The 24,339-nt window shown below is 39.0% G+C and overlaps 1 protein-coding gene across 2 annotated transcripts; it reads left to right on the forward strand.

The window, feature by feature from the left end:
• Positions 1–2,023: 2,023 nt before the first annotated feature.
• LOC129717808 (eukaryotic translation initiation factor 4E type 2) lies at positions 2,024–16,403 on the forward strand. 2 transcript variants are annotated; one of them, XM_055667989.1, is made up of 4 exons: positions 2,024–2,360; positions 2,480–2,636; positions 2,700–2,822; positions 16,019–16,403. In XM_055667989.1, the coding sequence occupies exons 1-4, from the start codon at positions 2,350–2,352 to the stop codon at positions 16,340–16,342; spliced, it is 615 nt and encodes a 204-aa protein (XP_055523964.1). In that variant the 5' UTR covers positions 2,024–2,349; the 3' UTR covers positions 16,343–16,403. The 2 variants fall into 2 exon arrangements, with proteins under 2 accessions (XP_055523964.1, XP_055523963.1); XM_055667988.1 differs by having other exon boundaries at positions 2,042–2,369.
• Positions 16,404–24,339: the final 7,936 nt, after the last annotated feature.

Below are 24,339 nucleotides of genomic sequence, written 5' to 3' on the forward strand. Positions count from 1 at the left end.
AAGCTAAACTTGAAACTTTACACGCGATTATCTCGGAATAAAGTTTTCCGAAAAATGACTGCGTGATCCTGATTGCGGAAAAACTACTGAACCGATTTCTTTCATCTTTTTTTTTTAATTTTCGTTATTAAATTCGCCAGTCCTTGAATGATCGCTTTTTGAAACATACAGTTACATTTTGCCGCAAAAAAATTTTAATGCAATTTTTAGCGCTCAAAACGTGCATTTTTTGGGAAAAACGTTCCCGTTTGCACTGAAAACAAAATACTCATAAAAACGATCGCTCAAGGACACGGCACACTTCTAAACTAATGAAATAATATGAGTTTTTTGATTGAGGTTGACCCGCTGAGTCTCTATCAGGATCACCGCAAGCCTCTGCAAAAAAAAATAGCGCTCGGGGAAACGGCCATTATTCCAGTAATAATTGGTACATTTCAAAATCAAACGTATTTTTTTTTGTTGTTGATAAACTGTACTTTCAGAAAAATACCACTGAAAATGGTGCTATGCACTTGAAAATAAATTCAAACTTCCCTCATTTTTCTCGACCAAAAAGGTATATAACCCCTTAATAGTGGAGATCTATAATCTCCCATCTAGAATGAAGAGACAACAAGTAAACAAATCGAAATGAAAAAGTCCTTTTGAAATGTTTCTAGATATTCAACAATTTTCATTTTCGAATGCATTTAGAATCCCCTCGCGAGATTTGTCACTTCAATGTCAAATATGACTTTGACTTCAGATTTGACGGATTGCGGTCCGATAACTGCAAAGTTGTTGCAGTTATCGGTCTTGCAGTTAAAAAGCGTTGCAGTTAAAAGACATGCAGTTATCGAACGGCGACTGTATTATGCATTAAGTTGAAAATTGGAGTTGTCGACTAGCGACATTCGATATTACTCTTATACCGCACATTATACTTAACGTCGGAAGTAGTGCGCTGTATAGCGCATCTGATTTGCTATACAGCGCTTTACTTCCGACGTTGAGTATAATTTACGGTATGAGAGAGAAAACGAATGTCGCTAGTCGAAAAATTCGACTTCCTACTTGGGCGACAATATCAAATTAATCTACAATTACTCAAATTGGCTTCCTGCACCGAACGACTCCGTTGAGTGAAATCGACATGAATTCGGGTACTTTTCGTTTTCCGTGTAGTAGTTCGACAACCTGCATCAAATGTCAAATCCATCCGCCGTTACCGCTCGTAGAAAGCTGGATACCTCTCAATGTGTTATTATCTTCACGCTCCATTATTTTTACTCTAATCTGATTAAGATTTACTCAGTTTGGTATTCTTATGCAAAATGTCAAAAAGTGAGTAATCATGATGGGTAACATTAACTCAGATTTTAACAATTACCATGTTTACTCGGTTTTGGCCAGCTAGCAGTGGCTAGCAGTAAGTATTTTTTCTGTCATCGAAACAACAATTCTTATTAAATTACATTACAAACAACATCTAACAATATTCCACAATAATTTCAGCTAAGCGTCGGTATCGTAGAGGATTTGGAAATATATAAATCAGCTCTTTTCGGGAGTATTGTTGATGAATTCGCTGCATTCACCATGTGCCGCATTCAATGAAGCCATCAAGGCAGAAAACACTGAAGCGATTTAAATAACATTTGTAAGATATCAATGTAAAATAAGCATAAGTTTTTGACTGTTTAAAATTGTTTTGTTACTCAGTTTTTGACGTATTAAAGCTTTACTCAAAAGTGAGTAACCGTAAAAGTACCCAGATTAGGGTACCTGTTGTTCGTTTGGCTCAGATTTGGACAGTTCGTTTGGCTCACAACATCCTCTCCACATATCTCTACCTCTGAGTATTTCTAGGTTTACATATTGTCAAGTAGTTATTACCCTTCGGTTAAGTAGATTTTGTTTTCCGTTTGCTTACATATTGCAAAGAAAAAAAATCTGGCTTCACTGGCAAATTTGACACAAATTTTTCAAATTTTCATTCGTCTCATTTGCGTTGACGGTGTTGCTGATATTTGTTTGGTTTTTGCATGCGAAAAAAAAGGAAGGAAATATTTTTGCTTTTGTTATCACGCACATTCTGACAATTACATATGACTGTTCACGTAGGTGCGAACAGCCTTCAAAATCTCTTTCAACGCGAATAACCCGAATTGGTGAAGTGCCAAGAAAAATACGAAAGTGTGTAGAAGGTGTAGAAGATATCGAGCAAACGCCGAAGCAGTCGTATTCGTTGTTTTCATACGTGAAAAGTTGCTTTTGTTTCAAAAAAGGCAACTATCAATCAAATTTTGCAACTGTGATAAATTATTTGAAGACTATTGTAGCATCTATCAGAAACTTCCACTTAAAATGAACAATAAGTACGATGCGTAAGTTACAACATATTTGTATACGTCTTGTTTTAGGTTATACATTAAAACATCAACGTTTCGTTGGTGTGTAAAAGTTTCAAAACTAAGTAGTATGTTTTTATCTGCAGATTAAAACCATATGGCAGCGACAGCGACGACAGTGGCGATGAGGAAACCGATTTCGATGTGGACAAATTAGAAACTCTGGGAGTGGGTCCAGGGGAGCATAAATTGCAGTACACGTACTGTCTTTGGTTTGCAAAAAAAGGTTCACATCGAGCTGCTGTAGGATTGTCAATTATAAATAGTTATATCATGATTTTTAATTTTTTTTAAATTTACTTGTAGGAATATGGAAAATCGCTTCATTTTGTGGGACGTTGTGCTAGTGTAGAGCAATGGTGGACCTTGTATTGCCATCTCATCAAACCTACGGTGTTGAAACCTTTCCGGAAACTGCATTTATTCAAGGTGATATAGACTATTATTAAAAACTTTCTCAAAATTTCCATGGAATACTTTCATAAATTCGCTCGAAAACAGAAAATTGTTCAAGAAATTGAATGGTGAATTGTCAAATGTGCATCAGTTGAGAGTGGGAACATCAACCTTATTTCATGTCGAATTCGTTTTCGCCACGGTACTCTATCTTCCCGGATTACACTTTTTAGCTTAGACACTACACTCAGTTGTAATTATTTTCGTACGGCATCTGGCAGCATTTATTTTTGTTGATGTTTTCAAACTACACCCTGTCTCTCCCGGGTGCAGTCCGGGATAGAAAAAGTGTAGTCCGTGACAAAAAAGTGTAGTGTAGAAAAAAAACAGTTCCCCGCAAAAACGAATTTGATATAAAACATATTTTTTCGTATAAAAACTTCGACGTTCCATGTTAGTTCTTGGGATGCTACGAATGTGATTTTTTTAACATCTGATGTGGATGTCAATTTGCATGTGGATGTTTCGCCTTCACGCATGTGGATTAGGCTGTCCCAAAAATATCGATGTTGCAAAAGTCGAGATGCTCAACCCTAAATTAAAAGATAATGTTATTTATAGTATCTTTGTAGAACGTTTAGATTTCTTAAAAAATTGTTTTCAGGGTGGCCCAAATGTGATTTGTAAAAAAAAAACTTTTAAGCTACGAAACCACTTTATTGCACTATTTGCAATTCTGTTCGATTCCCGCCTTTTTCCATATATATTTTTTTATGTTGGGTAATTTCGAATATTTTACATGGTTTGGTTCAGCATCGCATTCAGTTATTTGCCTCACAGAGCCCATTAAACATCACGAAAAAGTGTTATTTTCCCACAATTTTTAGATAAACATCTTTAAAACACATGCAAAAAAATTCAATCAGGGACTGAAATTTTCACTGGAAAGCGGGATTCACAGGGGTCTATAAACGTCAACATTTTTCCTACCAACCATAAATTCATCACGGCGTCAATATTTCGTAAAACTTACAAAACTTATCTTACATTGAAAGTGCACATTGTACTGAAAACAAATGTTGAGTTCTTGTTTATTTTTTCATCTCAAACGACATTTATTCGAGAATAAGTCTACCGACAAAATGGGATATTTACTCTATTTCACTTGTTTTAGGGCAAACCAACCAAAAAGTAGGTACCAGAAACGCTGGTACCAGAATCAATGAGTGGTAGATGGAAAATGTATGGAGTTTGACAGCCACAAGAGCCCCTTGGGGATTCATGACAAAAGTTTATATGTAGAAAGATCCTTGATATCTCATCGGGCAGCTGAGATATGAACATTTTTACCTGCTTTACAGTAAAAATATCAGTTTCTGACTGACACATTTTTTTGTATGTGTTGGTTGTGTGAGGTTTTTTTTTTTAAAAATTATGGAAAAAAATCACTTTTTTGCTATGTTTAATGGGCTCTGTGAGCCAAATACCTGAATACGATGTTGAATCAAACCATGTAAAATATTCAAAAATAACCCCGCCAAAAATGAAAAAATATATGGAAAAATGTGGGAATCGAACAGAATTGCAAAAAGTGCAAAAGAGTAGTTTTGTAACCCAAAAAGTTATTTTTTCATAAATCTCGTTTGAGCAACCTGAAAACAATTTTTTTAGAAAGTCGAAATATTCTACAGAAATACTATAAATAACATTATCTTTTAATTTGGGGTCGAGCACCTTGACCTTTTCAACACCGGTTTTTTTTTGAGATACACTAATGTGGATGCGGATATCCGAACATCTCTGGTCTTTTATTTTGATAATTTCGCATAACATCGCCCACCAGTTCCGGAGTGATTTGCGATGAGGGCACAACTGGCAAAAGATAAACATTGGGGAATATCAGTTTGAAAATTTGCAAGTGAGCAAAATCATTTCAAATCGCCTGGAAATACGCGAAAATTTAATCGACCATTTTTGATTTGAATGAAGCTTTGCACACGTATTTGGCTTAGCAAACTGAGCATTTTTCACAGGTGGAGAGATTTTTTACACCCATGAGTTACATTCTAAAAGGGCGTATGCCTTTTGGTATAGGTTTTATTCGAAGCATTGTAGCCCAGAAACCGTTGGTTGTATACAAAAACTGTCTGAGAATGAGTTGTAGGGAATTAAAAATGCACCATAAAAAATATACACTGTACGAAAAAAAATTTTTTTGACCAAAAAAAAATTAAAAATAAACACTAAATTTCAATTTAAAAAAAGAGTTCAATTTTTTTTTTCATTTTTTTTAAAGAAACTTGACGTTAATACGCAACTTAAAAAAAAGTTCAGGATGGAGAAATGAAAAATAATTTTTTTATGGTAGATTAATTTTTTTATAAAAATTCTAATTTAAACATTTTTCAAAATATTTGTATTCTGATGATTTTAAACGATGCAGAAAGTCATTTTGAATCAAAAAGCTCTTGATAGTAAACATTCTAAAGGCATCGGTTTTCGAGTTATTTTGAATTTAAGCTCGAAAAACTATTATTATTTCGGAAAATTCACGTTTTTCTTAAATTGTCCATGGTTCTCCAGCAAAAACCATACATTCATTGGAATGCTTGATCAAAAATATACAATTCATTCTTTGACAACAAAACGATTGGGCGAACGGTTCTCAAGAACCTCATTGCGACAGTCTCAAATACCTTTAATTAGACTTGTCCATGTATTCTATTTTTGTTGATAATAAAGGTAGTTTAAAAAAAAAGAAAGCATGATAACCAGTCAAAAATGAAAGAAAATGTGCACCATAAAAAAAATATACACTGTACAAAAAAAATTTTTTTTGACCAAAAAAATTTTTTTTTGACCAAAAAAAATTAAAAATAAACACTAAATTTCAATTTAAAAAAAAAGAATTCAATTTTTTTTTTCATTTATTTTTAAAGAAACTTGACGTTAATACGCAACTTTAAAAAAAAGTTCAGGATGGAGAAATGAAAAATAATTCTTTATAGTAGATAAATTTTTTTATAAAAATTCTAATTTAAACATTTTTCAAAATATTTGTATTCTGATGATTTTAAACGATGCAGAAAGTCATTTTGAATCAAAAAGCTCTTGATAGTAAACATTCTAAAGGCATCGGTTTTCGAGTTATTTTGAATTTAAGCTCGAAAAACTATTATTATTTCGGAAAATTCACGTTTTTCTTAATTTGTCCATGGTTCTCCAGCAAAAACCATACATTCATTGGAATGCTTGATCGAAAATATACAATTCATTCTTTGACAACAAAACGATTGGACGAACGGTTCTCAAGAAAAGAGTTAAACACAGAATTCTTTTGGATGTTCATGTTCTTTAGCTGAACTTGCATTTCTTGCCATTCGTTTTAATATGCCACCAATTGCATCGCATGGGCCTTTAACATGAGAAGTCGCAAAAAAATGCCACTCTGCATCGACGTTATATTTTGTTTTGAACTTGCAAAGACTTGCAAAGTTTTTTCTATTTTTATATTGTGAAGCAGCTCCATCAGACATTAATATCGCTCTTTTCAACTGTATTGTTGTTTTCAGAAAACTCATTAATTTGGCAATGAACACCTGAACCGCAATAGTATCATGATGGAGTACTTCCGATATTATGATGAAGCTGATATTCTTAAGCGTTCCAGATTCTGAATAGTAAACAACGAAGGGATGAATGGTGGCTTGACTATTATTCCAATAACTACACGAATCACAAATTGATAAAGACATATTAAAATGAGCTTGACTGTTCAATATTTTTAATTTTGCAATAACGTTTTCGTTTAATTTGCGTAAGTTTGTTGAGCACCGATGATCAGGAAAGGGATTACAGCATTTGGGCTTGGTGTATTCCATTTTCACTTTATTCATCTTTACAAAATGCAAACTGTTACTAACACATCTGGAGTAGTGCAATCGTATTTATATACGAAAACAGATATTATAGGTAACCCAGTAGTTATTGGTTGCGTACTTTACAAACAGTTATTTTTAGTAAACAAGTAGGTAGTGTTGCACGACAAACATATTTTTTTATAAAACATTCGGCAAGGGGGAACGTGTAGGTAGGCTAAGGTTTAGCGCTTGAGTTATTTATCCAATCGTTTTGTTATCAAAGAATGAACTGTATATTTTTGATCAAGCATTGCAATGAACGTATGGTTTTTGCTGGAGAACCATGGAAAAATTAAGAAAAACGTGTATTTTTCGAAGTTTTAATAATTTTTCGAGCTTAAATTCAAAATAACTCGAAAACCGATGCCTTTAGAATGTTTACTACCAAAAGCTTTTTGATTCAAAATGACTCTCTGCATCGTTTAAAATCATCGGAATACAAATATTTTGAAAAATGTTTAAATTAGAATTTTTATAAAAAAAATAATCTACCATAAAAAAATTATTTTTCATTTCTCCATCCTGGAATTTTTTCAAAAGTTGCGTATTATCGTCAAGTTTCTTTAAAAAAAAAAATTAAAAAAAAATTCAACTCTCTTTTTTTTTTCAAATTGAAATTTAATGTTTATTTTTAATTTTTTTTGGTCCAAAAAAAATTTTTTTTTGTAAAGTGTATATTTTTTTTTATGGTGCATTTTCACTTTCCTACAACTCATTCTCAGACAGTTTTTCTATACAACCAACGGTTTCTAGGGCTACAATGCTCCGAATAAAACCTATGCCAAAAGACATACGCCCTTTTAGAATATAACTCATGGGTGTAAAAAATCTCTCCACCTGTGAAAAATGCTCAGTTTGCTAAGCCAAATACGTGTGCAAAGTTTCATTCAAATCAAAAATGGTCGATATTCGACCATAGGTCATTTGGTGCGATCTTGCTCAAGTGCATTTTCAAATCGTAATTTCAAAGGAAGTGACTAACATTAACAACAATACCAAAAATCGACGTAAAATAAGCCTGGATTATAGTTTCCTAACAATACTACATTAAATTTGTGCGTTATGGCTTTAATCTGCGCTTTTCTTCTAACCTTTTCCTAATGAGCATTCTGACAACAAGATTCGCCCACCTCTATTTCGCCTTAAAGCATTCTGACAACGAGATACGCCCATCTTTCTTTCGCCTTGTTTTTATTTTTTCTTCAGTTGGGCCCCTTTAATTTTTTTTTTGTTCATCTATAGTTTATTTGACACGGCACAAATACAATTAAATGTTTAACGGCGCCAATTATATCTGGTAGCTTACTTTCTAAAGTATCTTAATAACTAAAAGCAAATTTTTTATCCTCGCTGCCGACTACGAGCTGAAACTAAATGTAACTTAAAGCTATAATATTTTGCAATAAAAGCACTGGTTTACTGTATGATGGTTTTCATTGCCATAGGTAAGCACATGTTCCGCTGCTGGGCCAAGATATTACGGACTGGCATGTTGGGTTGTCTCCCTCGGGCCTTGAGAGTATCGTGCGGGTCTGATTGCTGTTTCCGGATCCGGGGTCTTAACGTGTTCTTGTCGTTAGGCTGGATGCAGGCGGAAGGGGGTAGGACTAAACTGGGGCGTGGATGGATTTCAGGAAAACGTATATAAGGGACATGTAGGATAGGTCACCAAACAACGTGCTCTATGTCGTGATAACCTTCACCACAGGCACAGATACCACTTTCCCCGAGCCCAACACGACGGAGATGCGCGTCAAATCTATAGTGATTGGACATAAGCCGGGACATCACGCAAATGAAATCCCGACCTACATCCAACCCCTTGAACCACGGGTTCGTCGACACCTTGGGAATTATGGAATGTAACCACCTTCCCAGTTCCCCTCTGGTCCAAGCATTTTGCCAACTGATGATCGTATTCTGACGTACAAATGAGAAAAATTCATTAAAGGCAATTGGTCTTTCATAAATTCCACCGTTTGTTGCGCCCACCTTAGCCAAAGAGTCCGCTTTCTCATTGCCCGGTATCGAGCAGTGAGAAGGGACCCACGCTAAGGTAATCTGATACGATTTTTCGGATAAAGCACTCAGATGTTCCCGTATTTTCCCCGGGAAATACGGAGAGTGCTTAACATCTTTCATCGATCGGATAGCCTCAATGGAACTGAGACTGTCCGTAAAGATGAAATAATGGTCCGTGGGCATTTTTTCGATAATCCCTAGGGTGTACTGAATTGCAGCCAATTCTGCAACGTAAACAGAAGCAGGATTATCAAGCTTATGGGAGACGGTTAAATTGTTATTGAAAATACCGAAGCCAGTGGACCCATCGAGAAGTGATCCGTCAGTGTAGAACATATTGTCGCAGTTGATGTTTCGATATTTATTGGAAAAAATTTTGGGGATCTGCTGCACGCGTAAATGATCCGGGATTCCACGAGTTTCTTCTATCATGGATGTATCGAAAAACACAGTAGAATCAGAAGTATTTGATAAGTCGACACGGTTTGGAATATTCGAAGAAGGGTTAATATTATGGGACATGTGATTGAAATACAATGTCATAAAACGGGTTTGAGAATTCAGTTCGATTAACCTTTCAAAATTTTCAATCACAGGACGGTTCAAGACCTCACATTTGATAAGAAATACCCGTACTCAATGACAGACAATATCGTTGTTTGGTAAAGCCTTATAAGGTCTCCTGGGTGGGCTCCCCACCATTGTCCGGTTATTGTACGAAGAAAATTCACTCTTTGTTGACATTTTTTCATCAGATACCTCACGTGACAACCCCAGGTGCCTTTAGAGTCGAACCAGACACCAAGATATTTGTGTACCAAAACCTGAGAAATCGTTTTACCCATTAATTGTGTTTGAAGCTGAGCAGGTTCATGCTTCCTAGAAAAAACTACTATCTCAGTCTTCTCCGGAGAGAATTCGATACCTAGCTGTAAAGCCCAAGCAGACAAATTGTCCAAGGTATCTTGCAATGGTCCTTGCAAATCGGCAGCTTTGGCTCCTGTAACAGAGATTACACTGTCGTCTGCAAGTTGTCTTATCGTGCATGAATTTGCCAGACATTCGTCGATGTCATTTACATAAAAGTTGTAAAGAAAGGGGCTTAAACATGAGCCCTGGGGAAGACCTATGTAGCTAATGCGAAAAGTTGCCAAATCGCCGTGCGTAAAATGCATGTGCTTTTCGGACAGCAAATTGTGCAAAAAATTGTTCAAAATTGGAGAAAATCCTTGTCGGTGAAGTTTACCCGAAAGAATGTCAATAGAAACGGAATCAAAAGCCCCCTTAATGTCCAAGAACGCAGACGCCATTTGTTCTTTGCGAGCATACGCCAGCTGAGTATCTGTTGAAAGCAACGCAAGACAATCATTCGTCCCTTTGGCACGGCGGAAGCCAAATTGAGTATCTGATAGTAGACCATTTGATTCGACCCAGTGGTCTAAACGACGGAGTATCATTTTTTCCATCAATTTCCGGATACAGGATAGCATTGCAATCGGCCTATAAGAGTTGTGATCAGAAGCTGGTTTTCCTGGTTTTTGGATGGCGATCACCTTCACTTGCCTCCAATCCTGCGGTACAATGTTTTGCTCCAGGAACTTATTGAACAAGTTCAACAAGCGCCTCTTGGCATTGCCGGGTAGACTCTTCAACAAGTTGAATTTGATTCTATCTAACCCAGGTGTGTTATTGTTACAGGACAGGAGGGCAACTGAAAATTCTGCCATCGTAAAAGGTGATTCTATCGCGCTGTGACCCGGAGACGTATCGCGAACAAAGTTTTGCGCAGGAACAGAGTCCGGACATACTTTCCTGGCAAAATCAAATACCCACCGACTTGAAGACTCCTCGCTTTCGTTGACCGTTACCGTTGACCGTTTCGACCGACCGTTGACCGCATTCTTCGGGCTGTGTTCCAAAGAGTGCTCATCGATGTCTCCCTCGACGTCTCGTTCACGAACCGACGCCAATATCCGCGTTTCTTTGCTTTAGCCAGGCTTTTAAGCTTGGTATTAAGCTCCGAATACCGTATATAGTCGTCGGGTATACCTCCCTTCTGGAAGGCCAAAAACGCGTCGGATCTTTGCGTGTAGACATTTGAGCACTCTTTGTCCCACCACGGAGTTGGAGGCCGCTCTTTGATCGTTACGCCGGGATATTTCTTCGTTTGGGCTTGCAATGCGGCGTCGAGGATTAAGCCCGCGAGGAGGTTGTATTCTTCAAGTGGTGGGTGATGTTGAATCGAATCGACCGCTTTTGAAATCATTTCCTCGTATAACTTCCAATCGACATTCCGTGTGAGGTCATACGGAATGTCAATTGGTCGCATGCGAGTTGAACCGTTAGTAATTGAAATAAGAATAGGCAGATGGTCGCTATCGTGAGGATCGAGGATTACCTTCCATGTGCAATCCAACCGTAGCGACGTCGAACATAAGGATAGATCCAAAGCGCTTGGGCGCGCTGGAGGTTTCGGGATACGTGTCATTTCACCGTTGTTCAAAATAGTCATGTCGAAGTCATCGCAAAGGTTATAGATTGAAGAGGAGCGGTTATCATTGTAGGGGGAACCCCAAACCACACCATGAGAGTTGAAGTCTCCCAAAATCAAACGTGGCGAGGGAAGAAGTTCTATTAAATCAAAGAGCAACCGTTGCCCAACCTGTGCTCTGGGAGGAATATATATTAAGGCAATACAAAGCTCTTTACCTTGTATTGTCATTTGACATGCGACAACTTCGATGCCTGGAATCGAGGGGAGGTTAATACGATAGAAAGAATAGCACTTTTTAATCCCTAAAAGTACTCCTCCATATGGGGTGTCTCGATCAAGGCGAATAATATTAAAATCATGGAAGTTGAGATCAATATTTGAAGTTAGCCAAGTTTCACAAAGGGAAAATGCATCGCATTTGTTTCTATTTATTAAAACTTTAAATGAATCCATTTTTGGTAAAATACTTCTACAATTCCACTGTAAGACAGAGATAGAATCCTTCGTATACGCAGATGAATTAGGCATCGAAGGATACAATCGCTGCAAGGAGGGGCCATTGGGCAGTCAGCTGCTTCAAAAATGATCTAACTGTTGGGAGGAATGCTGTAAGAAAAATTTTAATTGGATCGGGTACATTGAAAGTTTCAAAAATCCAGTCCACAATGTCAGAAAATTTCACTAATCCAGAGTTTGTTTCATCAACTGGGAGTGCAAAAGGAACAACTGGGGTTTTAGATGTTCCTGGCAGTGCTGGGAACTCCTTCTGGGACTTCAAATTTGCAAGCCCAGGAGGAGTTTGCTTCGGTTTTTCCGCAGCACTGTTTGGTTTGTTTGTAACTTTCATTTCACTTTGGGAAATCTTAGGACCTTTTCGGGGAAGTTTAGGAGAGGAAATATTTTTAGACGCCCCAGGATTGGCATAAGTTGTTCCCGCTGGTGAATCGTCAGAATCGGTTTCATCAGAGGACAACAGATCAAAGGGGTTCGATGTTATGGTAGAAGTGGTCACGGTCTTCTTCAGCATCTCAGCGTAAGATCGCTTTGAACGCTCCTTAAGTGACCGCTTGATTTTATCTCTGCGCTGCATGTACACCGGGCATGTGGAGAGCTCATGCTGATTTTCCCCGCAGTGAATACATTTTTCAGCATTTACACTGCAAGAATCGTCCGCATGAGTTTCTCCACACTTGCTACATCGTACCTTATTGCAGCAGTAGGCGGCTGTGTGGCCTAGCTGCTTGTAATTGGTGCAATTCATAACACGGGGTACATACAATCGCACAGGCAGACGAACCCGATCGATCGATACGTGGCTAGGGAGAGCAGATCCGGCAAACGTAACACGAAACGAGTCTGACGGAGTGTACACTTTTGTGCCGTTGACAAGAGACACAGACCGCAATTGCTTGCAATCTATGATCTTTACTTTTACGTCGTGATACAAAGCATTTTTGAAGCAGCCAAAACCGCTTGCCAAGATACACTCGACCGACAGACTCGAATCGGTTATGACACCGTCGATCTCCACGTCTCGTGCGGGTATATAAACGCGATACTCGCGTGTGAAAAGCTCGGAGCGAGCAATAGCGTTGGCCTGTTCCAGGTCGCTGACCACGACACGGAGCTTGTTGGGTCTGACCTTGGAGATTTCGGTCACGGCCTTGTACCCCTCCTTTCAGGTCTTTCGAAATCTGCAGGATGTTTAACGGTTTCGATTTCGGTCCTGCTTTTGGCCGAAAGAAAACAGTAAAGCTGCCCTGAGATCCGTCCGGGTAAAGCCTGGGGCGAGGGGGGACTGGAGAATTAACAGAGGAAGGGTTGGCAGGAGGGACAGGGTCGGAGGGGTTCGGGGATGGTGGCACGGGAGGCGAGGGATCTACATCCATCGCGCTAAATCTAGCGCACTAGCGTCGACAGAACACGTACCTCTTTACTTCTCCTTTCAGCAGGGTTGGTTGTCCGAACGGTCGAAGCTGCAGCCGTTACAGCCAGCAGCACCAATACAGCAGCTCCAAACAGCCACCAGCAGCGAGCCGGGTGTGTGATCACTCAGCACAGCGACACAACTCGCTGTCAACTGTTGGCTTCTTCTTTTTCCTCCTTTGTGTTGAGATTCTCGTCCACTGCTGTAGCACAAATCACTTAGCAGCCAAATCGGCTTACGCACCAGCAAACAGCCACGATGCGAAACAGTTGCACAAAGGCGGGCGACCTTGAACCTTCACTCGACCAGGCAAACAATGCCAACACTTACTCGCGCGTCTTTTGTTTTATATTCTATCGGAGCGATCACCACACACATCCGATACTGATGCGTGTACGGCACAGAATGGGCCCCTTTAATTGCGCCTTTATTTTGAAAATAAAAGTAGATCCGCCTGTTTACGAAATATTTCGCAAATAATTTCGTTGCTTCAAAACAATGTAAAGGGCCTAGTTCCAAAGTATATTTTGTTTTGGATAAACTGTTTTATCGCCCTTTACTAAAAACTTGATTTAAATAATTTTATCGATTTATACAAAAGAAAGGATTCTTGCCATGAATTGTGTGAGTCTTTTCGAAACCAATGGAGTAATAAAACGATTTGTTTACATTTTGTTAGTTGCGCCCTAAACGCGAATCACTCCGGAGTTCCAAAGCTATTAAAGCGAGAGTGTATACATCAAGGTGGCGCAATGACTTGTATGAAAAATACTACAAGATAGACAGCCCTAGGGATTGTATGAAATGGTGCCGTAGGACTAAATATATATATTATATGCTGCGATAAACTGTTCATGGGCAACACTACCGATATATTTGATGGTCGTTATTGTAAAAATGATTATTGAGGAATGCATGAATACATGAAAATTTCACACTAGTAGTAGATGCGAAAATTCTCATAACCCTTATCTTCAAGCATTTATAGTTCTGAAAAGAGCCTGTTCCATAATATTTAGCTAGAAATGCGTGCTACAGAACGCTGATGATCGCACCACCAGTAGCTGTGCCAGCAAAATATCCTGCAGCGTACGATGGTAACTGTTGCTGCCGTATGCAAAATAAAGGTAACATGCTCTGCAGTGCCTGGAAGTTGACTCGTATGCAGCTCTCGTTTCTCAATGTTGCGTACCTCTAACAGCTGCACTCCACTCGCTATTGTGTAACAAACTAAACTGTAGCTGAATTTTCTACATGCAGTCTTTTGTATCGAGTTCAGAGTAGATTTTTGCCATTAGAGCGTGGCCCCGCAGCTTAGAGAAAGACAAACAAACCTAAACACTTTGTTGAGTCAAAATATGTAGGCAGTGGAATTTATTTCGTCCATGTTATTGTTATTCGTGCTTGGGAAGCAAACCAATAGCGAGGGAATTGTTGGGAAAGCTTGACCTTGGAACTTTTCATCCTTTTTCACCATTAAGCAGAAAAGCAACAATGTTAAACATTATATCAAACAATTGTTACACATTTTATCTATCCACCGACATATAAATGACTAAGATGCATTAAGTCGTTCGCTTGCTATAATCGTTTGAAATCTGACGCAACATTTGCCAGTTTCGTTTTCAATTTCACAAAATGTAATCTAGTATAGAAAACAAAGACGTAGTCCTACGTCAAAAAATAACTTAGAATTTCGCACGTCACACCGGTCAAACAAACCGTTTTGGCCCTGAAAATGTGTGTAATCATCAAAACCTTCTCAAAACAGCATTTTTCAATAGCTTCCCAAAAAAGTGTCGTGTTCCAAAAAATTAAACCAATAGTACAAAATGGCTTTTTTGACTATAGGAACATCTATGCAAAGTTTCAGCCAAATCAAAAATGACAATTTAAAAAAAATATTAAAGCTGGGACATTTTTTGTGGAACTGCTCATCGATGAAAAATGCACAGGTTCATGAAATCGTCGATAGCGATTTTTTTATGCCAAATGCCTCAGGAATGCATGAAACGTCGAGAAGTAGTGTTACCTCGGTGTTTTCTACTAAAAATTCGACTTTCTGGCACTGACAAATTTCGAGCTTGGGGCCAAAAGTGAAACTTTGATCGCTTTGGGGTACGTGTTCCCAAAGTCCGATTAAGCTGAAGTTTAGCATTTAGGCTTTTATCGAGAAGACGAAACTTTGAGCATTACTCATACAAATTCGTTAAGTTGATGCCTCAAAAATTTATAAAGCAATATTTTATTTTTTTAACATCCATATGAAATTTCTTGTTGCGTGATGCGGATATTCGTAATATCCCTAGTTAGAACAAAGTATTGCACAGTTTAGTAAAAATCTGATAGTTTCTTGAAAGGATAAATCATTCATATTTACCAAAACTCAAAAAAAATAAAACATTTTCATAGTATTCTATAGATATTATTATTTATTTTATGATTTGAATTATATAGGGTACTATTACAAAAAGTAGGCGAGCAACTCACCTCGCCTCCAGTCACTAACGAGGCGAGCAAAATGTTGTTTTACGGAATCCGAGTAAAACTTGGTTGATGACAGCTGAGTCACGAACGTGGCCAGCAGTTTCGTAGACGAGCTAATCGTCCTTAATCCACCGACTCGCCATCTGTAATACCAAAATTGGTCAAACGAGTAACTCGAGTAATAGGCCCCTAAATTCAAATAGGGCCGTAATCCAGAAGCTTCTGCGAACAACTCGTCTCATTTGAAATACATGGTCAAGTCCAGTCTGCTCGACTTCTGTTATAGGGCCCTATAATATTTGTGACATTTTCTCGTACGATTTGCCACCTTTGTTCGTTTACCTAAATTAGTTTATTATATAAACATCTTTTATTGCAGAATGGCATAAAACCAATGTGGGAAGATCCAGGAAATGTGCGTGGAGGTAAATGGGTAATACGTCTGAGGAAGAATAAAATTGATCGCGCGTGGGAGAACGTTTGCATGGCGATGCTAGGCGAACAGTTCCTTGTGGGTCCAGAAATATGTGGTGTAGTACTTTCAACCCAATTTCCTGAAGATCTGTTATCTATCTGGAACCGAACAGCTACTGATACCACCAGTACTAATCGAATTCGTGATACGTTGAGAAGAATTTTGAATCTATCGCCTACGACACATATGGAATATAAACCTCATTGCGACAGTCTCAAATACCTTTAATTAGACTTGTCCATGTATTCTATTTTTGTTGATAATAAAGGTAGTTTAAAAAAAAAGAAAACATGATAACCAGTCAAATATGAAAGAAAATGTGCCGTGTCAAATAAAAGTTGTGTGAACAAAAAAAACGAAAGAAACAACGCTAGCGCGCCAAAATTCCTTAAAGCATTTATTTTTATTTTTTTTAAGGGGGGGGGGGTTTGTTAGTAGCTTAAGTATTTATGAATTTATGAGTTAGAAATTTGTAATTGCAATTGTTAGGATTTGTTTGCTTTCGCAATTAGGACTTATCATTCGTAGGGATTTAAACCTACTTTTCATGAAAGGGAAGTTAACTTACAACTAACTTCATTGCTAAATTATTGGCTATAAAAAGAGCTTATCGTAGCAATGGAGGATTGCAACGATTTTTGTCGAAAATTGTTAATAATTTTATTTGACATAGCTTCTAATGGTTCAACACCAGTAAGTCTATGTAATTCGAGTGTACCAAACCAAGGAGGACGCTTCAAAATCATTTTCACAATTTTTTTGGAGCGTTTTCTTCCTTGTTGAACAGCAACTTGACCAGATCGGTACAGCATAAAGCATTGCTGGTCTAGAAATTTGTTTGTAAATCAAAAGTTTGTTCTTTAAACAAAGTTTAGAATTCCTGTTAATGAGAGGCAGGGTGGCCACTCGAAATCCATTTTCGATTTCCCGGTTTTCCCGACGATATTTAATAAAATTTCCCGGTGTTTTATTTTTCAAACATATGAGAAAAAATCAATATTCACATGTTTATTTATGCCTTGCAAAAATAGTGTTACAAAACTATGGAAAACATTCCTCCTTCATCGTTTTCAGCTGTTCGTCGACATTAGCAAGTACCTTCATAGTGATCTGCTGCACAATTTTTGCCCTTTTTATCTCATCTCAAGGGGTTTTTGTGAAGAAGAGCCTCAGAGTGACCAATGAAAAAATGCATATGAAATTGTCTAAATTAGTTTATTATGCAAAAAGCATTTTTATGCAAAATTCATGAAATGTTGAGAACTGTTATCTCGAAACAATTTTCTTTTTCGAAAACTCAGAATCTGGGACTTGTAAAATTTTCGAGCGGAAATTCCGAAATTCGCGTGAAAAATCATATCGAAAAGAACATTGGTAGAAGTTTTTGGGATACAAGTTTTTAATGATTTCATCTATTAGAACCAACACGCTTTTTTAATTATGTTGCTTAGGTCGAAATGATCCGAATATCTACGAAAAAGTCAAGTGTCTTCTAGTCGCAAGCAAATGCGAAGTTTCATTCATATCATATCAAATGCACATGTTTTATCATTTATTAAGTGTTGAAGTACATGTTACTCGATTGTTTTGTTTATAAATATGAATGAAAATCGTTACGTTTTAAAATTTTTAGGGCAGAATGCTATATTTGCAGATTTGATGAAATTTCAGCAGATATTAACCTAGTTCCCGTACCATGACAGACGAACACAGTTTGTTTAAAATATGTCACTTGCAAATGCAAATAGAATAATCCGCAATATTAATGTGCTGCTTGAAAATCATATCAAAAATCGTAAAATACAACCCGGGTAGCTCCGTTCCGGTCCGGTTCGAAATAAAGCTTCGAAGGTGCCGGTCCTATCTGACTTCTGATTGAATTCTATCCGATCCATTGTCGAACACTATTCACAAGAACTTTCAATACGCGTCCCGCGACGCTGATAGCGTTGTATACGATGTTTTGAGCAATCAAAATTTCTTCCATCTGATTCAAAACTAAGCGATCCTTGTTCACGTTAAAAGATGATAGGATATGTAAGAACAGAACGTTTTTAACCATTTTCTTTAAAAATCTGACGAAATATGTTACGGAACAGTAAACTATGTTTATCCGCCTGATCAAGCTTGATTTTATTTAACACAGATCTTGCTGCGAAGCCGCCGTCGACTTTGGATAAAACCAACAACCAGCTTTTCCATAACCGGCAAAATCATGCCAGTTAGGTCATCGTCCAAAAAAACACATTTTTATTTTGACATTTCTTCAGAAATTGTTGAACAAATGAAACGGCAGACATGAAGGAGGATGATTTTCCTGGCGTGAAGCCTAATTTCCCGGTTTTCCCGTCTATTTTTTTCCCGGTGATTTGAAATTCCCGGCTTTTTCCCGCTTTTCCCGGTTGAGTGGCCACCCTGGAGAGGATATAAACATCCGGTATATTTGATGCACTTGGCTTGTATACTCTCAATGTGCTTCTTGAAAATAAGTTTTTTGTCGTAAATTAGTCCCAAGTACTTAACCTTGTCAGACCAACTTAAAATAACCAAAACAACTGTGATTATTGTTTGGCTTGAGGAAAGATGCCCTAGTGTTATGGGGAAAAATAATCATTTTAGTTTTAGAAGCATTGGAAGAGATTTTCCACCGTTGCAAGTAAGAATAAAAAATATCTAAACTTTTCTGCAATCGACTGCATATAACACGAAGACTTTTTCCTTTTACGGAAATGCTTGTGTCATCGCAGAATAATGACTTTGTGCATCCTGGAGGCAAATCAGAAAGATCTGAAGTGAATATGTTGTACAGGACTGGACCCAAGACTGAACCTTGAGGCACACCTGCTCTGACAGGAAATCTAAAAGAGCAGCTCCAGTGGAATAAGCTTCAGATTTGTTAGCTCGTATCATATTAGTAACTCTGAGCAATTGATGAGCAGTGGAATGCCCATGGCGAAATCCAAACTGTTCATCTGCAAAAATCGAATTTTCGTTGATGTGTGACATCATTCTGTTAAGAATAATTCTCTCAAACAGTTTTCTTATTGAAGAAAGCAAACTGATTGGTCGATAACTTGAAACTTCAGCTGGATTCTTATCCGGTTTTAAAGTTGGAGTAATTTTTGCATTTTTCCATAATTTAGAAAAAAAAAATGCAATGTTGAAACAGCAATTGAAATTTTTTTCCTTAGAGTATTTTGAAAGAATAATGGCTGCTGGTTGCATTCCTGTTACGGTGCGAGTGTATGTTATTTCGAGCTCTTTTGATTCAAAATCTACGGATCTACGGATTTGTTCACTTCTACGGATTTACAAATATATGGGAAATCCGTAGAAAAGAAGAAGAAAACACGGGAAATCCGTAGAAATCCATAAAAATCCGTAGAATCTACGGATTTTCACGAAAATGTTCTGGCATCTCTGCTTTTGAACTCACTGCTACAAAATTGTTTTCTGTTATAGGCAGTGCCACATACAGGTACAGATTTATACATTTATACAGATTTCTTGGCTTCCATTTTTGCATAAGACTGTTGTAGAAGACCTACCCGAAGAAAACCACTGTTGAAAGACTGAAAGACAAAAATGAATTCAAATGCTGTTGAGCGTGTTGGAGATTTTTTTTATTTACTTGCAAGTTATTTTAAGTGTCTGCATGATTGAATCACCGGAATTATGTTATACAAGCTATATTGTGTTTGTTTGACGTGGGACTACGTCTTTGTTATCTATAGTGGTTAAGTAAAATTGGAAATGAAACTGGCAAATGTTGCGTCAGATTACGAACGATAATAACAGCATAACCACATGATGGATAACAATAACCAATATGTTGGTGGATAAATAAAATGTTAAACAATTTTGTATCATTATTTCTTCATTGCAAAGCGGTAAAAAATTGATAAAAAGTGTCACGGACAAATTTACGCGAACAATGAACCAATCACATGCGATCACATTCCGCGTCGAACACTCGACAGAAACGGACGTGCAAAGTGGTCGTTCTATTACAATCCGGTCCGTGTGTACGAATAGCCAAACAAAAGAGTGTATTATTCGCGCTAAAGGCCAACTAGATTGTGAGTTGTGTCGATACGTTCTGTACCCGGCTCGCAACTTTGGCTGTATTGGTGCAAAATACCAGCTGCAGTTTTGATCTGTGCACAGTGAATAGATCTTTCTAATTCAAGGCCATCATTTGACAGTCGAGTCGTGTCGCTGTGCTGAGTGATCTCACACCCGGCTCACTGCTGGTGGCTGTATTGGTGCTGCTGTACTGGTGCTGCTGGCTGCTTTGGGTGCAGCTTCGAACGATCGGACAACCACTGCTGCTAGTGCGCTACATTTAGCGCGATGGATATAGATCCCTCGCCTCCCGTGCCACCATCCCCGAACCCCCTTGACCCTGACCCTTCTGTTACCCCCTTCCCTGTTCATTCTCCAGTCCCCCCTCGCCCCAGGCTTTACCCGGACGGATCTCAACAGGGCAGCTATACTGTTTATTTTCGTCCAAAGGCAGGAGTGAATTCAAAGCGATTAAACATACTGCAAATTTCGAAAGACCTGACGAAGGGGTACAAGGTCGTGACCGAAATTTCCAAGGTCCGACCTAACAAGCTCCGTGTCGTGGTCAGTGATCTGGCACAGGCCAATGCTATCGCTTGCTCTGAGCTCTTCACACGCGAGTATCGCGTTTACATACCAGCACGAGACGTGGAGATCGACGTGTCATAACCGATTCGTGTCTGTCGAGTGTATCCTAGAAAGCGCAACCGGTTGCTTCAAAAATACCGAAACACAGGCGAAGATTTTGGATTGTAAGCAATTGCGGTTCATGTCTCTCGTCGGCGGTAAAAAAGTTTACACTCCGTCAGACTCGTTTCGCGTTACGTTTGCCGGATCTGCACTCCCTAGCCACGTCTCGATCGATCGGGTTCGTCTGCCTGTGCGATTGTATGTGTTATGAATTGCACCAATTGCAAGCAGTTAGGCCACACAGCCGCCTACTGCTGCAATAAGGCACGATGTAGCAAGTGTGGGGAGACTCATGCGGAAGATTCTTGCAGTGTTAATGCTGAAAAATGTATTCACTGTGGGGAAAACCAGCATGAGCTCTCCACATGCCCGGTGTACATGCAGCGCAGAGAAAAAATCAAGCGGTCACTTAAGGAGCGTTCGAAGCGTTCTTATGCTGAGATGCTGAAAAAGACCGTGACCACTTCTACCATAACATCGAACCCCTTTGATCTGTTGTCCTCTGATGAAACCGATTCTGACGATTCATCAGCGGGAACATCTTAGCCATTCCTGGGGAGTCTAGGAAGAGGAAAAATGTTTCTTCTCCTAAACTTCCCCGTAAAGGTCCCAAGATTTCCCAAAGTGTAATGAAAGTTACAAGCAAACCAAACAGTGCTGCGGAAAAACCGAAGCAAACTCCTCCTGGGCTTGCAAATTTAAAGTCCCAGAAGGAGTTCCCAGCACTGCCAGGAACATCTAAAACGCCAGTTGTTCCTTTTGCACATCCAGTTGATGAAACAAACTCTGGATTAGTGAAATTTTCTGACATTGTGGACTGGATTTTTGGAAATTTCAATGTACCCGATCCAATTAAAATTTTTCTTACAGCATTCCTCCCAACAGTTAGATCATTTTTGAAGCAGTTGACTGCCCAATGGCCCCTCCTTGCAGCGATTGTATCCTTCGATGCCTAATTCAACTGCGTATATGAAGGATTCTATCTCTGTCTTACAGTGGAATTGTAGAAGTATTTTACCAAAAATTGATTCGTTTAAAGTTTTGATAAATAAAAACAAATGCGATGCATTTTCCCTTTGTGAAACTTGGCTTACTTCAAATATTGATCTCAACTTCCATGATTTTAATATTATTCGCCTTGATCGAGACACCCCATATGGAGGAGTACTTTTAGGGATTAAAAAGTGCTATTCTTTCTATCGTATTAACCTCCCCTCGATTCCAGGCATCAAAGTTGTCGCATGTCAAATGACAAAACAAGGTAAAGAGCTTTGTATTGCCTCAATATATATTCCTCCCAGAGCACAGGTTGGGCAACGGCTGCTCTTTGATTTAATAGAACTTCTTCCCTCGCCACGTTTGATTTTGGGAGACTTCAACTCTCATGGTGTGGCTTGGGGCTCCCCTTACAATGATAACCGCTCCTCTTTAATCTATAACCTTTGCGATGACTTCGACATGACTATTTTAAACAACGGTGAAATGACACGTATCCCGAAACCTCCAGCGCGCCCAAGCGCTCTGGATCTATCCTTATGTTCGACGTCGCTACGGTTGGATTGCACATGGAAGGTAATCCTCGATCCTCACGGTAGCGACCATCTGCCTATTCTTATTTCAATTACAAACGGGTCAACTCGCATGCGACCAATTGACATTCCGTATGACCTCACACGGAATGTCGATTGGAAGTTATACGAGGAAATGATTTCAAAAGCGGTCGAGTCGATTCAACATCACCCACCACTTGAAGAATACAACCTCCTCGCGGGCTTAATCCTCGACGCCGCGTTGCAAGCCCAAACGAAGAAATATCCCGGCGTAACGATCAAAGAGCGGCCTCCAACTCCGTGGTGGGACAAAGAGTGCTCCGATGTCTACACGCAAAGATCCGACGCGTTTTTGGCCTTCCAGAAGGGAGGTATACCCGACGACTATATACGGTATTCGGAGCTTAATACCAAGCTTAAAAGCCTGGCTAAAGCAAAGAAACGCGGATATTGGCGTCGGTTCGTGAACGAGACGTCGAGGGAGACATCGATGAGCACTCTTTGGAACACAGCCCGAAGAATGCGGAATCGCATAACGGTCAACGAAAGCGAGGAGTCTTCAAGTCGGTGGATATTTGATTTTGCCAGGAAAGTATGTCCGGACTCTGTTCCTGAGCAAAACATTGTTCGCGATGCGTCTCCGGGCCACGACGCGATAGAATCACCTTTTACGATGGCAGAATTTTCAGTTCCCCTTCTGTCCTGTAACAATAACGCGCCTGGGTTAGATAGAATCAAATTCAACTTGTTGAAGAATCTACCAGGCAATGCCAAGAGGCGCTTGTTGAACTTGTTCAATAAGTTCCTGGAGCAAAACATTGTACCGCAGGATTGGAGGCAAGTGAAGGTGATCGCCATACAAAAACCAGGGAAACCAGCTTCTGATCACAACTCTTATAGGCCGATTGCAATGCTATCCTGTATCCGGAAATTGATGGAAAAAATGATACTCCGTCGTTTAGACCATTGGGTCGAATCAAATGGTCTACTATCAGATACTCAATTTGGCTTCCGCCGTGCCAAAGGGACGAATGATTGTCTTGCGTTGCTTTCAACAGATATTCAGCTGGCGTATGCTCGCAAAGAACAAATGGCGTCTGCGTTCTTGGACATTAAGGGGGCTTTTGATTCCGTTTCTATTGACATTCTTTCGGGTAAACTTCACCGACAAGGATTCTCTCCAATTTTGAACAATTTTTTGCACAATTTGTTGTCCGAAAAGCACATGCATTTTACGCACGGCGATTCGGCAACTTTTCGCATTAGCTACATGGGTCTTCCCCAGGGCTGTTTAAGCCCCCTTCTTTACAACTTTTATGTAAATGACATCGAAGAATGTCTGGCAAATTCATGCACGATAAGACAACTTGCAGACGACAGTGTAGTCTCTGTTACAGGAGCCAAAGCTGCCGATTTGCAAGGACCATTGCAAGATACCTTGGACAATTTGTCTGCTTGGGCTTTACAGCTAGGTATCGAATTCTCTCCGGAGAAGACTGAGATAGTAGTTTTTTCTAGGAAGCATGAACCTGCTCAGCTTCAAACACAATTAATGGGTAAAACGATTTCTCAGGTTTTGGTACACAAATATCTTGGTGTCTGGTTCGACTCTAAAGGCACCTGGGGTTGTCACGTGAGGTATCTGATGAAAAAATGTCAACAAAGAGTGAATTTTCTTCGTACAATAACCGGACAATGGTGGGGTGCCCACCCAGGAGACCTTATAAGGCTTTACCAAACAACGATACTGTCTGTTATTGAGTACGGGTGTTTCTGCTTCCGCTCCGCAGCAAACACACATTTGATCAAACTGGAGCGAATACAATATCGTTGTTTGCGTATCGCCTTGGGTTGCATGCAATCGACCCATACGATGAGTTTGGAGATCTTAGCTGGAGTACTACCATTGAAAAACCGCTT

The sequence above is a fragment of the Wyeomyia smithii genome, chromosome 1 (assembly GCF_029784165.1).
Source record: "Wyeomyia smithii strain HCP4-BCI-WySm-NY-G18 chromosome 1, ASM2978416v1, whole genome shotgun sequence".
Taxonomy (NCBI): Eukaryota; Metazoa; Arthropoda; class Insecta; order Diptera; family Culicidae; genus Wyeomyia; species Wyeomyia smithii.

Bases quoted from the DNA above. Each gene is read 5' to 3' on its own strand.
- LOC129717808 (XM_055667988.1), top strand. From the start codon at position 2,350: ATGAACAATAAGTACGATGC. The intron at 2,370-2,479 runs GTAAGTTACAAC...TTTTATCTGCAG, and splicing joins ATGAACAATAAGTACGATGC to ATTAAAACCATATGGCAGCG. The intron at 2,823-16,018 runs GTGATATAGACT...CTTTTATTGCAG, and splicing joins GGAAACTGCATTTATTCAAG to AATGGCATAAAACCAATGTG.